Below are 15,967 nucleotides of genomic sequence, written 5' to 3'. Positions count from 1 at the left end.
TAAAAATGCATGCTCGAAAATTACCCAACACGAGGACTTCTTTCAACAAATCTATTCGCCATCAAAATGACCAGATATCTTTGAAATTGCTCTGATACTAAGTAAACCTCCATCAAGCTTTTATGTCCGCACTCAGTGTCACACAAATTGAATGTACAAGAGTTTATGGACTCCTCTGCGATTATGCATGACACCACTCTTATTTATGCGACGCAATGATGCATGACACCCGTAGAATTCATTGTGGGGAGGAGTCATAAAACTAAATGAAGTCATCATTGAGCAACTGACTTAAGGCCAGAGAATCAGTTATGTAAGGGTCCATTGATCTTCAAGAGTACCTTAGGACGATATAACTGTGCAACTAGCACTCAAGGTAAGAAAAATCAGCAGTTCCGAAAAAAAATTAAGTTAAAAACGGTTTAGAATCGACAATAATTAAGATTTGCTTCAAGAGCTAAGCTCGTAATCCTTTCAAAGCAGTTTTCATGTGCTTCTTAGTTTTTATATTGCTCTTTACCGTCCCTGAAGGTCCAGGTTTGAAAATATTCAATGGGCTGAATTCAAAAGCTCAATAATGGCTTATAGGGAGGGGGGTTAAACTAATCATTAAATATGGTATACAAACAAATAAAATTTAATTGCATAACAATGCATAATAATATTGCTTAAAATATACTTTTGAGAACAGATAATATAATTAACTTGTTGGTTCAGGTACTTAACGCATCGTTCTTTTACCTTAGGGAATCTCAGGTCTCACGTTTGATTCCTACACCAGACAAGAAAAAATCAGACATTCAATTTGGATGAATTAATAGGATACTACTTATTTCATTTAATTGTTAAACCATAAGGTGATATGTGAGGATATGTCTCAATGTGTTTCTATGAACAATTTATTAGCATCGACTTGTAAGAACAGAAGGTAAAGATTGTCTAAAGAAAACTTACCTGTTTCAGTAGATGCTTGTATTTTGCAGGCTATCGTTGCTTTGACTACTTTTTTGGAGAAACTGAATTTAAGCTGGGAGAGGGGAAGGCAAACTGGGGTCTGGAGGAAAACTAAAATCCGGGAGGGGTAGTGGCCCCTCTGCCCCACAACAAGTTATGCCCTTGACCCCAACCTCTTGCCACTTAGTGGCTGGAGAAGTGTAGGTATGTGGTTCTGGAACCACTCAAAGTTGTTTATTAAAAGAACGATTACTTTGGCTATTGTTATACTGACTTGTTCAAATTATTTATTTGACAATTCCACCGCCGTATTCTCTCCATGCTTAAGATTGTGCATCTAAAGAGGAAGAAAGATAAATGAAAACAGCCAGTAGGATAATTGAGGTAATTCGTCCAAAAATTTTTGAAATGAGAGCAAACTTAGTTTATAATACCATTTATTGTACCTACACAAGAAATGATCTTTTTTTAAAATTTCTATTCATTTTTGAGTAATTAGGGGCTTTTTATTTAGGGACAGGTCAAATAAATCCCTAAGCCTAAATGCACATTCTGTTGAAATAGCAAAATTTTCCGCAAGTATGTGGGTATACAGCTCAGTTAACCTTTTGTGTGGTATGACATAACCTGGAGCTACTTTCTTAAGTGCGACTAAATCTTATTTATTAAACAAGGAATTAAAAATCTTTTTTCTTTTTTTACAAAAGAAACCACCCTTCTGATTTTTCTTTTCAATCGAAACTTATTTTTTCCTTCAATTCTTGTACGACTTCTTAGTTCAGCTCCTTAATAAGGGTTGAGGTGTCTTATCTCTCCTAGATTGCAGGTGATTAGAAATTAAAAAAAAAAGAAGTTTGCAACAGAATCTAAGGACCAACGTTAAAACTTAAAACGGATAGAATTTTATTAATTTTAAATGATGAGTTTCATATTATTTAATCGTTGGGATAACGTCTTGGAAAAGGTAGGGAGGATTGCTGTTTAGACATTTTAAAACCTAAAATGTTAAACATTAAAATTTTTTTTTTTTTTAACTGAAAGTAAGGAGTTACATTAAAACTTAAAATGAACAGAAATTGTTCCGTATATGAACTTTTTAAAACATAAAACTTTACAAAACAACAGTAAAACAATAAAACGTAAAGAGGGATACGTTAAGGAGTAGAAAGCCCCTTTCATTTATGGAATAATTTCTGTTCGTTTTAAGTTTAATGACGCTCCTTGCTTTCAGTTAAAAAAGCCTGTTTTTATGGCACTTGGAAACCGGAAATCTTGGAAAACGCTTAGAATGGAGAGATCGGGATGAAACTTGGTGTGAAGAATAAGCACAAGTCCTAGATACATGATTGACATAACCGGACCAGATCTGCTCTCTATGGGGGAGTTGGAAGGGGGGGTAATTTGGAGAAATTAGAAAAATGAGGTATTTTTAACTTACGAACGGGTAATCGGATCTTAATGAAATTTAATATTTAAAAGGACTCGTGCTTCTGAGCTCTTGTTACAGATCCTGCCCAGATCCAGTGACATTGGGGTAGATTGGAGGGGAAGACCGGAAATCTTGGAAAACGCTGAGAGTGGAGAGTTCGGGAGTAAACACGGTGGAAAGAATAAGCACAAGTCTTAGATACGTGATTGATATAATCGGACTGAATCCGCTATCTTTGGGGGAGTTGGGGGTGGGAGGTAATTCGGCTAAATCTGGAAAATTAGAAAAGATGAGGTATTTTTAACTTACGAACGGGTGATTGGATCTTATGAAATTTGATATCTAGAAGGACCTCGGGCCTCGGAGCTCTTATTTTAGATGCCGACCGGATCAGGTGATATTCTGGGGGAGTTGAAGGGGAAAACTGGAAATCTTGGAAAACGCTTAATGTGGAGAGATCGGGATGAAACTTGGTGGGAAGAATAAGCACAAGTCTTAGATACGTAATTGACATAACTGGATCAGATCCACTCTCTTTGGGGGATTTAGGGGGGGGGGTATTTCGAGTACTTTGGCGAGTTCGGTGTCCCGGACGTGCTAGGACGATGGAAATTGGTAGACGTGTCAGGGACATGCACAAATTGACTTGATAACAGTCGTTTCCCTGATTTGACCATCTGGAGGGACTGGAAGGAGGGGAAATCTTGAAAATAGAGGTAGGTTTATCTTACGAATGGGTGATCGGATCTTAATGAAACTTGATATATAGAAAAATCTTGTGTCTCAGAAGTTCAATTTTCAATTGGGGTTGGATCTGGGGACATAGAGGGGGTGGAGGGGGAAACGTAAATCTTGGAAATAGGAAATCTTGGAAAACTCTTCGGGTGTAGAGATCGGATGAAACTTGATGGGAATATTAAGCACAAGTTCTAAATTCGTGATTGACATAACCAGACCAGGTTCGCTCTCTGTGGGGGAGCTGGGGGATTTCTATCACTTTGGTGAGTTCGAGGATAACTGCAAGTTATAGATGTGTGATTGACATAAGCGGAACGGATCCGATCTCTTTGGGGGAGCTGGAGTTATTTTTAGTGCTTTGGCGAGTTCGGTGCTTCTTGACGTGCTAGGACGTTGAAATCGATAACTCTAGTACTGAATCTAATTTTCCGACCTCGTCACAAGTGCCATATGAGCTCTTGTGTCTTGTTTTAATTTAATTTCTGAAAGTTTTTCATCACTTTTTCCAAAATATGCTTAAAAAATAAAATATCAAAAAGAAAAATTCGACAAGAATACAGCAATGAAACAGTAAAAAAAGAACTAAGTAGAATTTATAAAGAATAAAAGAAACGCCCTATTTAATTGATTTATTTTCTTTACAGGCAGAATACCGAACAAAGAGAGAGAACAGGAACACTGTATTTGCAAGCTTATCTTGTAATAATTGCCAATAAACAAAGAACTATGAAATCGATAACTCTAGTACCAAATCTAATTTTAGGTTCCGACCTTGTCAAAAGTGCCATATGATGTATTGGCCCTTGTTTTAAGTTTGAAGTCCCTCTGTACTTTCATTTGAAAGACCTTATTTTTTCATTTTATTTATATTCCTTTTAAAACAAAATTGGGTTTTTTTAGATATGAGAAGGGCTGATGCAACCATAATCCTTGTTTTTATGCTAAAGTCACGGCATGGTGCTCTGCCTTACATTCAGCGTGCATAGTCACCGCACCGTAAATAGTTGGCTTCTGAAAATCTCTATCTAGGGGGAGGGGTGAATGACAAGAGGATGTTTCAGGTTTTAATAATTTTTAGATGAAGCTTGGGAGGAGGGGGGGTTCTTTACGTGAATTGTATTCCTGGGTACCCCCAATCCCTCCCCTTTTTTAAAACACTATGTTTTATTTCACAAGCAAACATTTCTACATAGTATGCTATGGAATGTATACATGTTTTTGCGCGAATACGCTACCACGTGGCTGCATGACGTCAGAAAGTGGTAAACAGCGTTTCAATGATTATGTAACTTGCTGGCTATTTTTTTTGCGAAATCATTTTGGCCTGTACCGGAGGCTACGTACCTCTCCCTTAAAAACATTTAATAATCAGTGAATACCTCAGTGGCGTTCTCTGCGCCTCCTCCCTCCTCTGTGTCTCGCGAAATTATCTGGCCAAATTTTGAAAAAAAAACATTTCATTGATTAACAAAATTATTTTCAATCTATTAATTGATTAAAATTTATTTTTATAATTATTTTATGTATTATTTAATTAACTTAGCTACTATTATTTAATTTTTAATCGTTAATTTACTTTATTAATTGATTAATAATTTATTAATTATTCTCATTTATGCATTGTGTCCTCTACATTACGTTAATAAAAAATAAAATGCAAAATGCAAAATAATTATTAATGTTAGATTATTTATTTGAATTTTGGCACCCCTAAAATCTCTGCGCCAGGGACAAGTACTCCCTCTGCCTTCCCCCTAAAACCGCTCTGGAATATCCAAGCCTTAGACCTGGGATAGGGTAATATCCTTTGCAGTAGTGAGATATATTTCTTCTGAAATTGTAATGTTGATCTTCAGAGTTTTCTATCTTTATTCAATTTCTGATTTCCTTATAGGTTGTAGCAAATGCCAAATGCCTGGCAAACGGCTTACAGGAGAAGGGGTATAAAATAGTGACAGGTGGCACTGACAATCACCTGTGCCTTATTGATATGAGAAGCGTGGGACTGAATGGTTCAAAAGCTGAAAGAGTCCTTGAACTCGTCGGGATTGCTTGCAATAAGAACACAGGTAATTGAATCTTGAATTCGGACTCCGACTCACCAAATTTTGACTCAACTTTGGTGTGGCCATTGCACGCTGGACTTGTAATTCTATGTTCTTGAAGACGAGGCATTGAGTCTCATGGGTGTAGTGAATCCTATGGGATGGGTTGGGGATAAGTGGTATAACTGCAAGCTCATGCGATGTGAATCTGGAGAGTTTATGGTTAAACAAATTCCAAAATTACGTTTGAATTTTATGGATTTTCAATTTTGTTGTTAGTTTTTACATTTTTTCCAATTTTTGATCAAGTTGTTTCGTTTTTTGCTCAATTTGAACAAAAAAAAGTAAAATTTATTTGAAGACTTGACTAAGAACAACCCAGAATTTCAGTGAAATTTACAAATTAAAGATGGGCTGTAAGATGTTTAAGGCTAGTTACTAATTATTAATTAAATTAAAAAATAAATTTTTGATTTCATATAAATTCAATCAATAAATAATTATTAAGTTTTAGAATGTTCAATTGTTAGTAATCGAGTTTTAAAACTTTAATTCTTAAATTTATATTGATTTATGTTTATATTATCTATATCATATTATATAATTTATATATATAAGTATAGATAGTTATCTTTGTTTATAATTAAATTTGAAGAGTATTTATTGATTCATATATAATTACTTAATTAAATTTAAATTATTAATATCAAAAAAGGTTGCAAGACGCAATATCAAGGGAAAGAGGCCCAAACTTCACTCGACTTTTTCGACCTCTGATTAACTTGGCTTGACGTGACATTAAATCCTAACTTATGTTTTAATGAAAAACTTCTTGCAGAAAACCTCAGTTTCCTTACAGAAAACTCATGAGAACTTTCTTCGGGGTAATTAATCTTGGCCCGACTTATGACAGTGTGACATGATGAAAAAGCATAATGTTAATATAGAAGTTCAAATACTTAGAGGAAAGTGATTGTTAACATATTAAACATATTGATATATTAAAATTCTTGTTTAAAATAGAAACGACTGACAACAGAAACTTTGAAAATATGAATAAAAAATAATAGCAAAATAATAAAAATAGAATTTGAAATACAAATTACTATGAATAACAAAAACGAAAATTCATTAGTTTACATTCAAATTGCTTACCGTGAACTTAGATACACAAATTAACATGTCTAAACACGTTTTCAAAGACTTTTGCCGATCGATACATTTCATCTAATTTGATTTATCGAAAAATTTAATGCTGATCAAGAAACAATAGAATGAAAAGGCTTAGAGACATATCTCCGTGGTGCAAAAAGAGGTGTTTGGTGTGCTAAAATTCACAATGAACGCTTTCATTGTGGCATTGTGAACACTTTCAACACTTTCTTTTCGAAATTTTCCATAGAGAAGTCGTGGGGTTGAGGAGATTTTTCAGGGAGGGTAGAAGCGGATTTCTCGGCATGTTTTGAAAAACGATCAGAAATTAAATAAAAAAAAGACTAATTTCAGTTATTATTCATAAGATTTTTGTTTGTTAAAATTAAATAAAATTAGGATATTTCTGTCATTTACTGCTCTGTAACTATTTCTCCTTGTGTATTCACTCCGCTACTCTTTGCTGCTTTACTTTACGCAATAATAAAACAATTTTAGTGGAGTTACTTGATTGCCCACAGAAAGTTTGTCTGTGCCTCGTATGCATCTTGGAAGAAACGTTTGTGTGATGTGCAGGCTAAAGCCGACACAAGTCTTTTTTTAAGAGGCAAAGATTTGAAGATAAACAATTTTATTTTATTCAACATAAATATAAGTCAACAAAGTTTCCTCCCTAAAAAAAAAAATACAAGTAAGTACTTGCAACAGAGTGTCAACATACACTAGTATAACTAGTAACTAGTAAATTGAACGAGGCTCTACGCTCAAAGGAATGGTTTATTTTCCGTTTTATGAGACGATTTTATTTTATGTTGCATTAATTTCGCTGCTTAATAATTTGTATCCTTTCTCTTTTTTCTTGTTCTTTCCTTCTCCTTCCAAGTTATACTGTAAGCTAATTTTTATATTTGAAAACTTTCTGGCAAATTCTATTTACTTTCTGATTGTGTTTTTATTTACACTTAACTATATTTGGTGTGGAACGAGTGCCAGTGGCTTGACTCTGTAAGCTCAACGAAATCGATTCAGCTATAAATTGGCATCCAGAGAAATTTGGGGATTGCAAACAAGGAGGGTGTGTGAAAACACAGGATGGCTTGCCCCAATCTCCTATTGCACTAATTGTCTTAAGGGCCATAAAATGGAGATCACCACAGCCGTTAGGGACTGACCCCGCTTTATAACCTAACTTGTTACAACCTAACTCAATCCCCGTTGGTTTTCGAAAATACACCACGCTCAAGCCATGGTTACATTATTTTAGGCCAAAACATATCATCTATAATAATAATATATTTATAACCCACTGCACAAAACAATGTGAGGATAGTGGAGCAAAAAGAGAGAAAACAAAATAAACATCCAAAAGAAAACAGCATATAAGCACAACAAAATTACCTGTACAAAATAAATACAAATATTACTTGTATCTGTATGTTTTTGATGTAATTTGTAGGGAATCTCCATAATATAGATGGAAACGATCTTTTTTACCCTCAAATGCATATAAAATATATTAACATCGGGTAATATAAATAGCTATAATGTTGCAATCCTTCATTGCTAAGGATGAGCTTGATCCAACAGTTGACTACCATTTCAACAGTCGACTTCCACGTGTAATACTTTTAATCTGAATTTTTTCCAATATTTAGATGATCGCTAAATTTCAAAACACCTTAAAATTTTCAAATGGTATATATTGGGAAGGATAAACAAAAAGGGATTCCTGTACTTTCATCAGGTCATCAAGGCCTGATTGTTTCAACGGTGATCATTGACTGTTGAAACAAAACTCAATGTCTCTTACTGGCGGTGGTGATCTCTTTACCATTGCCGTATTCTTTACCTAAAACAAACGGAAAAGGTGAAAGTATATGAACGAATATTGTAGGTTTCTCTCTGGTAATAATTCTGTGACAAGTTTAACTTGTCATAAGTTTAACTTGACCAGCCTGTATTTCTTTGCGCTTCTATAATTTGTATAAAGTCTTGGCCTTCTAGGAGATGGGGGCACCCACTCCATAGATCTGATGATGTAATAATCTGACAATTATGATAATAGATATGATAATTATTTATATCTGCTAACTACTGCTAACTAAAAAGCCTGCTAGCTAATGGCTATACATGTTTTAGATGGCGCTGAACTCATACAAAGATTGAAATAACATATGAAATATGATTGTGAACTTACAAGGTATGAAGACTTTAAAATATGGAGGTACATACGTTTTATGCTGACCTCACTCAAGTGAAGTTAGGTTAAATATAATGAAATATACCTAAATATGATAAAATATAACCCTTTTGTGACAAAAGTATGGAAACTACAATAGAGAATTATGGAAAACAGGCTGTCCAGAACGCATGATATTAAATACCTATCCAACTCTATATATTAAATATTTAATTACAGTATTCCTGCATAGTAGTTCATATCACTCAGGCTAATCTGATTATCTAAGAATGCACACAGAAAGACCGGTTTTAGAGATATCAAACTTATTAAATGTGGTCAGGAAAACACGTAAGTACCAACATGGATATTGGGAAATATAATTGGTCAAAGTTACCCCACGCCAGACTACACCCTATTTTCTTAAATTTGGAAAGAGTTTTTTATTAATTTTATATAATATTTCTATAATCCAAGTGCTTCTTTAATTCACATCTTGATAATTGTCTCTTATTACCTTGACGGTTGACCCCCCCCCCTTGTATTCTCTTCATAAATATTGCAGCCAATAGTTTGAAGTGAGCTTGACCTAGGACATATCGGTTTTAATCAGAGTCATTTCAGCAATGGTTATCCACTGAATTTGGGCCATGCGCCACCTATGTATTACAATACTGATGCCTTCCTTTTGATATTTAAATTTTGTAACTTAAACTTTCACGCTTATTCACCTGAAGGAAGCTTAAAAGGCCTTTATGTGTTTTTTTTTTTTTGGGGGGGGGGGTCGTCCTCTAGGCATTTTTTATTCTAATGAAAATTAGTTTGTGTATACAGTATCTTTATACAGTACATGGCGCCACTGTAGTGCTACCATGTATCTTTTCTGCCCTTTAAATGCATATAAATGTGACGTCATTCACATGAAATTGTTTGACTAAGTTTGATTTTTCTAAATTAGTAAAATGAGAGCTTACGGAGCCATATATGTCTTTAAAAATAAGGATCAATTATTCTTTCAGTATTTTAGCGATATTTTTCACTAGTATAAAATACGCCAAGAGGACAACCCAAGCCAAGATACCGAGTTAAGGGCCTTTTAAGCTTCCTTCAAGTGAGTATATGTAAAAATTTAAATAATAAAAAATAAATATCACGAAGGGATCATTAGGATTTTAGAAGTCCCTAGGTGGGGCTTGGCTTGGAATTAGCTGGGAACCATTGCTCTATGCTCAAGAATATAACTGAGAAAAAATTACGCCATCTAACGTTTCCTTGTAGCGTTTTGGAACTGTCTGTGGTATTCCAAATACTATTTTGTACTGCTATACTGCTGATAACTTTAATGTTTTAGTGTTTAATGTGTAATGTTAAACTTTTTTTATTCAAACGCCTAATGCTAAACTGCCTTTTGCGCTAGTGAGCTTGGATTCCGTAAAATTCAGATCTATTGAGTTACCTATGTTCTCTGACATGGCGTATAATCAAACTTAAAAGCATTTTCCACTCTTGGGGGGGGGGGAATGCAACCAAACTTTAAAAAGTGTGTTTTGAGGCTAGTGTATCTACTGGTATTATTTTTGTATGTACCTGTGCCCGCGTTCTCTTATATAAAAATAAGAATCAATTGGAAGTTAAGTTTTAATGAAAATGATGCTACGGTTGGTAGTAGCGTGTGCCGAATTAAAAAAAAAAATAAACGTTTGTGACGGATAAACAAAAGAGAAGCTACAGACATGTGGCACCAAACAGCTTCAGCAGGTGCAGCTGTGCTGTGAAGGTGCGTGCAGTTGTCTTTCGGAATTAATAGATTGCAAATGCTTGAATTTTTAATTGCGAAAAGCGTTGCCAAACCTAACTAATCAGTTTCCTCGTTCATTTTCATGATTAATCGTGGCAACGCTGGTGAAAATTGGGAAATAGTGAAAAGAGAAATTATTGGAAATCACGGTTTTCTGGTATGAATATACATAAAATGAGCTCAGGGGGCAATACATGTTTTATTGGGATGTTTGATGCATTTTAATATTTGATACTTTTTTGGTTAGTGATAAATTTAGAACTTTCTTCTTAATATAAACAATTATACAACACAGAGGCGCCATTTGGGGGGGTCAGGGGTGGGCAAATGCCCACCCCAGATTTTCCAGGGGGGCTCAAGCTTCCACCACAAAGGGCCCTTTGCCGGCCATAATAATCCATTATGTCCAACATGATCCATTCTGTCCAATTGATTTGAAATTACTGCATGCCTATTAACCAAAGAGCGTAATTACTTGACGACCCTTGGGGTAATTACGCTATTTGCTATTAATTATTGTAAACCTTTAAAGTAGGTAAGATACATAATAATTTTCTCGAGTTCTGTCAAATGCCCATTTCCTAGATGATTACGCGACACGAAGTGAGTCGGGGGGGGGGGGGCCAAGATGGAGGTTATGCCCACCCCAAGATTTGGTCCAAATGGCGCCTCTGATACAACAGAGTCAGAAAGAAGGGTGGGCAGATCGTCGGATCTCTGTCAAGATTTCTTCGCGTTAATCCAAAATCCAATAATCTAATCCGAAAATTACGAACAAAGAAAATTATCTGCTTCCTTTAATAATTCTTCGTTTATTAGTAGCTACCCTTTGATATCTTATCAATTAACTGTTTATGTGCTAATTGAAAAGGGGCCAAATAAGTCGTTTTCATGGACATCTGTCTTATTTTATGAGGGTGTTTTCTTTTAACCCCCGATTGGCTGCCAAGGAAAGGTGGAGGTTCCTAGAAATAATCATTTTCTAGTGATTCCCAAGTACTCTTCACAAGGCTAAGTAACTGTTATACACCGTATTATATTTGAAAAAAGGAGATTTTTTGAAATCTTAGGTTTTCTTTATTATATTATTAATACTTTGAAATTATTAATTATTACCATAATTAAATAATTAACTATGAATTAATAAATATTCTTAATATCTAATTATAAATGTGTAAAGGTAAATATATTTACTTTAAATAATACAATATAAATAGATGTAAATCAATATAAATTTGAAATTGAATATATATATATATAAATAATTGAAATTTTGAAACTTAATTATTAATTAATGATAAGATTTATAAATTAAATTAAATAATTAATTTTACACTTGAAATCAAACTTAGAATAATATTTAGTAACTGACTTTAAACATACTCTAAACTAAACAATCAAATTAATAATTCTTAAATTTAATATAAATAAGTGAATAATAAACATTCTTGTTTAATAATAGATTATTCTTAATAATTTAAATAAATATTCTTAGTAATTATTTGATTTCAGTTCCTGGCGACAAGAGTGCGATGAACCCAAGTGGTATTCGCCTTGGAACTTCTGCACTAACAACCCGAGGGCTCATCGAAGAAGACTTCGTTCAAGTTGTAAACTACATTCACAAGGGTTTGTAATTCCTTCATATAATTCACTTCTTTTTTTAAATAGTTTTTTTTTTCTTGTCCCCTTACTGTTATCTTGTTAGTCACTAACTTGTTAAGATTTCACTAACACAAAAATAATTTTACAAAAAAGAAAATTTATTTAAAAATCTTGGACGGAGAGGACAATAACATCTAGGGACAGAATCTGTTTTTACTTATTTCCTTAGTGGCAACTATTGACCAAAATAGAGGTTGAAAAGAGGTGCCAATAACTCACTGAGTTCTGAATGTGGGGGGATCTCTTTCTGCCTAGCAGGGTTGTGAATTCTGAAAAGGAAAGAATGAGAGGTCGGCTATGGGAAGGATTCTTTCGGGGGCTTATCATAGAACCAAATAACTTAGAACTTTATAGAACCTTAGAACCAAATAACTTAGAACTTTGTAGAACCTTTGAACCATATAACTTAGAACCTTATTAAAGTTATAATCATAGAACCAAATAACTTAGAAAACATGTCTAACTATGTACTTATTTGCATTTTCAAGGCATATTCATTTCCCTAAGGCTCGGCACGGCCTAAAGCCCGGACCAGTCTATGAGCTGCTGTAAAAATGCGACAGGTAATCCGTAATTACAAATTACATCATATTGAATTTTCCAATATTGTTTCAAGTCTTCTGTTTGAGTCTGCCGTACCATTCAATTTTGTGACTAGAATTAATCCTAAAAAAAGACAAAAAAAAATACAAAACTTATACCGCTCAAATACTGCTTAAATCGACTATCATCAGATATTTTGAGAAATGCCTACATCAAAGAAGGGAAATATTCCAGAGAAGACATTGAAACGATCAGTTACCTTTTCAAGTTCATAGGAAAATTCGGTTATCTTGGCAACTATCTTGATGACTACCGCGTAAATATCTTGAAGACCAGTCTGCTGACACAGAAATACGGTTATCTTGACCGCTATCTTGATGAATACCGCGTAAATATCTTGAAAAACAGTTTTTTCATTTGAAGACCAGTTTGCTTTTAGATTGACGCTTTTTCCATTTGAAGACCAGTTTGTTCACACAGAAATACTTGAAATATCTTGACCGTTGATGAATACCGCGTAAATAGGCAATCATCAGTTAGTCTCATAAATAACTACACAAAAGAAGGGAAATTCTCCAGAGAGGATCTAGAAACTATTCATAGAGAAACTAATTATTGAATTGGCTAAATTAATTTCGATTAATTGAATTTAATGAAATTTTATCAATTATAACTAATTAATAAACAAATTAATTAAGTAATTTTTGAAATAGTAGTAGTAGTAGTTCCTCTAAAACTTCAAAAATTAGTATTTTTTTTATTGAATAGCATATTATATTACAGAATCATAATTATATAATCAATTCTGTAATATTATATTATTGAAATATTTATTACATTATAGAATATTACACAATTATGTACGTATATTAATGTGACAGATCAACAAAGTAAGACCTCGTCTATAGAAGAAAGAAATAGAAGTAATAGAAAAATAGTATTTGGAAAGAGGTGCTACAGCCCATCTCTGATTTTCTTTAATTTAATTTGATTTTCTTTAATTTATCTTGATTTTCTGATTTTCCTAGATTCCCTTTCTAAAAATTGTCTTATAATTCTGCAGTTGATACTTGTGTAAACCCATAAAATGTCGGTCATTTCTTCTATATCTTATTTTTTTTTGTTGCTGGAATACGGAAAATGTTTTTTTTTCTTTTAGATCCTTTTTTTAAACGAGAAAATGTACGAATTACCTGATAATTGCGTAAAAAAAAATTACAAATTGGGAAGGCCTGGACATACTTTTCTAGTGGAGGTGGGGTAAAAGCCTATGTGAAACCTCTCCACAGGAATTCAAAACATTTCAGAATAAGTATCTATGTATTTTATAGTCACCTTTCGTTAGGCCTAGGTTAAACACAAATTCAAAGTATTGCAAATCTGCTGACAAATGTGCAAACTGCCACTTCAACTGCATATATCTTTGCAGACTAGAAATTTTACTCTTATTTCTAGAATGTCCGTAACTTGGGAATTCTGACATACTGTGAATATCTTTTAAAGAGATATTTAACATCGAAAGTGAAAATAGGATCCTCTAATATGCTGGAATTCCTGGTTTGATTTTCATCGTTATTTTCAAAATAGTTTCCAAAAAGATTGCTTAGCTTATTGTGGGAACTCTCCTCCTTCAATAATTTTTTTTTTTTAAAGTCCTTAAGACAATTTGAAAATTGTTGATAATATTAGAAATTTTCTCATGCTCGTTTTTATGCGAAATTTTAGGCTTGAATAATTGTTGCACATTCATTATATTCATTATACAATTACATGTTCATCTTGAAAAAACTACCTCTTTTGTAGTATAAAATGCATTTAAAAATTTTGCTTATTGCCACAAATTGTTCTTTACTTACAGTTTGTTACCGCCAATTGTCTAATTAGGGATTCAATGGGGATAAAACTGGTCTGGTATGGAAGCACTGGTATATCTTGTCGCTCGATATTTTTCGAGAAACCGTTTTCTAAGCTGCTTTCCTCCTACTTCTTGTGTCGCTTCCAAAAATTCAGTGTTATCAAACCATATATAACAGTTTTTACATTTGAAGACCAGTTTTCTCTTAGATTCACACTTTTTTCATTGGAAGACCAGTTTGCTCTTAGATTGACAGTTTTTCACTTGAAGACCAGTTTGCTCTCAGATTGAAACTTTTTTCATTTGAAGGCCAGTTTTCTCTTAGATTGACACTTTTTTTCATTTGAAGGCCAGGTTGCTCTTAGATTTACAGTATTTTCATTTTAAGACCAATTTGCCGTTTAACGTAGATTGAATCGTGGACTGAGAGTGTGTTCAAGGTCACTTTGCATTCAGAAATGGATATTTGCCTGCACTTTTCCTTGATGACTTAGATTCAAGGAATTTGATTTGAATTGATATGGATCGAACAAGCTGAATCAAAACTGTTTAAAAATATGCAGAATCGAAGCTATGGACTGACTCTGCAATAACAAACTGAGTAGATAACTTCGAAGACCACACTGCCTTTCCATGACGAAAGTAAAACAGTTCAAAATAGGGATGATACCTTTTTATTGACAGTGAAATATAAAATTATTTAACTGGATATTTCGAACACATATACAGTGTTCATCATCAGCAGTAAATGAAAACTGTATATGTGTTCGAAATATCCAGTTAAATAATTTTATATTTCACTGTCAATAAAAAGGTATCATCCCTATTTTGAACTGTTTTACTTTTAACAAACTGAGGCTTGCTACCAGCGAACACAACTTATTTTATTTTCTTATCATTTTTTTTTATTATCTTTGTCTTTTTCTAAGTATTTGTTTTTTCTTTCTCTGCACTGAGGACGGTCAGGCCTTGACCGAAATATTTGCATTGTAGTTTGTTTTTCATTGGCTCGTATTATCCTCGTTTCTCTCTTCTTGATGTTGATAACTTCGAAGACCACACTGCCTTTCCATGACGAAAGTAAAACAGTTCAAAATTGGGATGAAACCTTTTAATTGACAGTGAATATGTATAAAAATTATTTAACTGGATATTTTGAACACATATACAGTGTTCATCATCAGCAGTAAAACTAAAAAGTTTAGATGAACACTGTAAATGTGTTCGAAATATCCAGTTAAACAATTTTATATCTATTCACTGTCAATTAAAAGGTTTCGTCCCTATTTTGAACTGTATTACTTTCTTCTTGATGTTTTTTTCCCTTTTAGTTTTAGTTTTGTTTTCGTTTTGTTTATGTTTTCAATCGCTGCAGTATGCTCCTTTTCAATTCCAATCCATTCAAATCTTTACTTTTTACCCCTTCTCTTTCATAAGATTCAGATTTCCTTTAAATCCCTCTCATAACTATGACAGTAACCTACCCCATTCCTTTTCCCATCCATGCAAATCAAATGTTCTGAAATTTGTTTTTTTTTTACTTTTTGTAAAACCGTACAAAGGTATAAACAGCTCCGACTTTGAGAGGATGGTATCACAAGATCTGTGT

General features: G+C 33.5%; 1 protein-coding gene across 4 annotated transcripts in view; it reads left to right on the top strand.

Moving 5' to 3' along the window:
* The window catches only part of LOC136040122 (serine hydroxymethyltransferase-like), a 111,847-nt gene that overhangs the window by 90,027 nt on the left and 5,853 nt on the right, over positions 1 to 15,967 (top strand). For all 4 annotated transcript variants that reach the window (XM_065724220.1, XM_065724222.1, XM_065724221.1 and 1 more), the window contains exons 7-8: positions 5,016 to 5,190; positions 11,808 to 11,924. In XM_065724220.1, the coding sequence (XP_065580292.1) occupies positions 5,016 to 5,190; positions 11,808 to 11,924 (292 nt within the window). The remainder of the gene's footprint in view (positions 1 to 5,015; positions 5,191 to 11,807; positions 11,925 to 15,967) is intronic.

Source organism: Artemia franciscana, chromosome 20 (genome assembly GCF_032884065.1).
Source record: "Artemia franciscana chromosome 20, ASM3288406v1, whole genome shotgun sequence".
In the NCBI taxonomy this organism is placed as follows: Eukaryota; Metazoa; Arthropoda; class Branchiopoda; order Anostraca; family Artemiidae; genus Artemia; species Artemia franciscana.
This window is presented reverse-complemented; position numbering and strand designations above follow the sequence as displayed.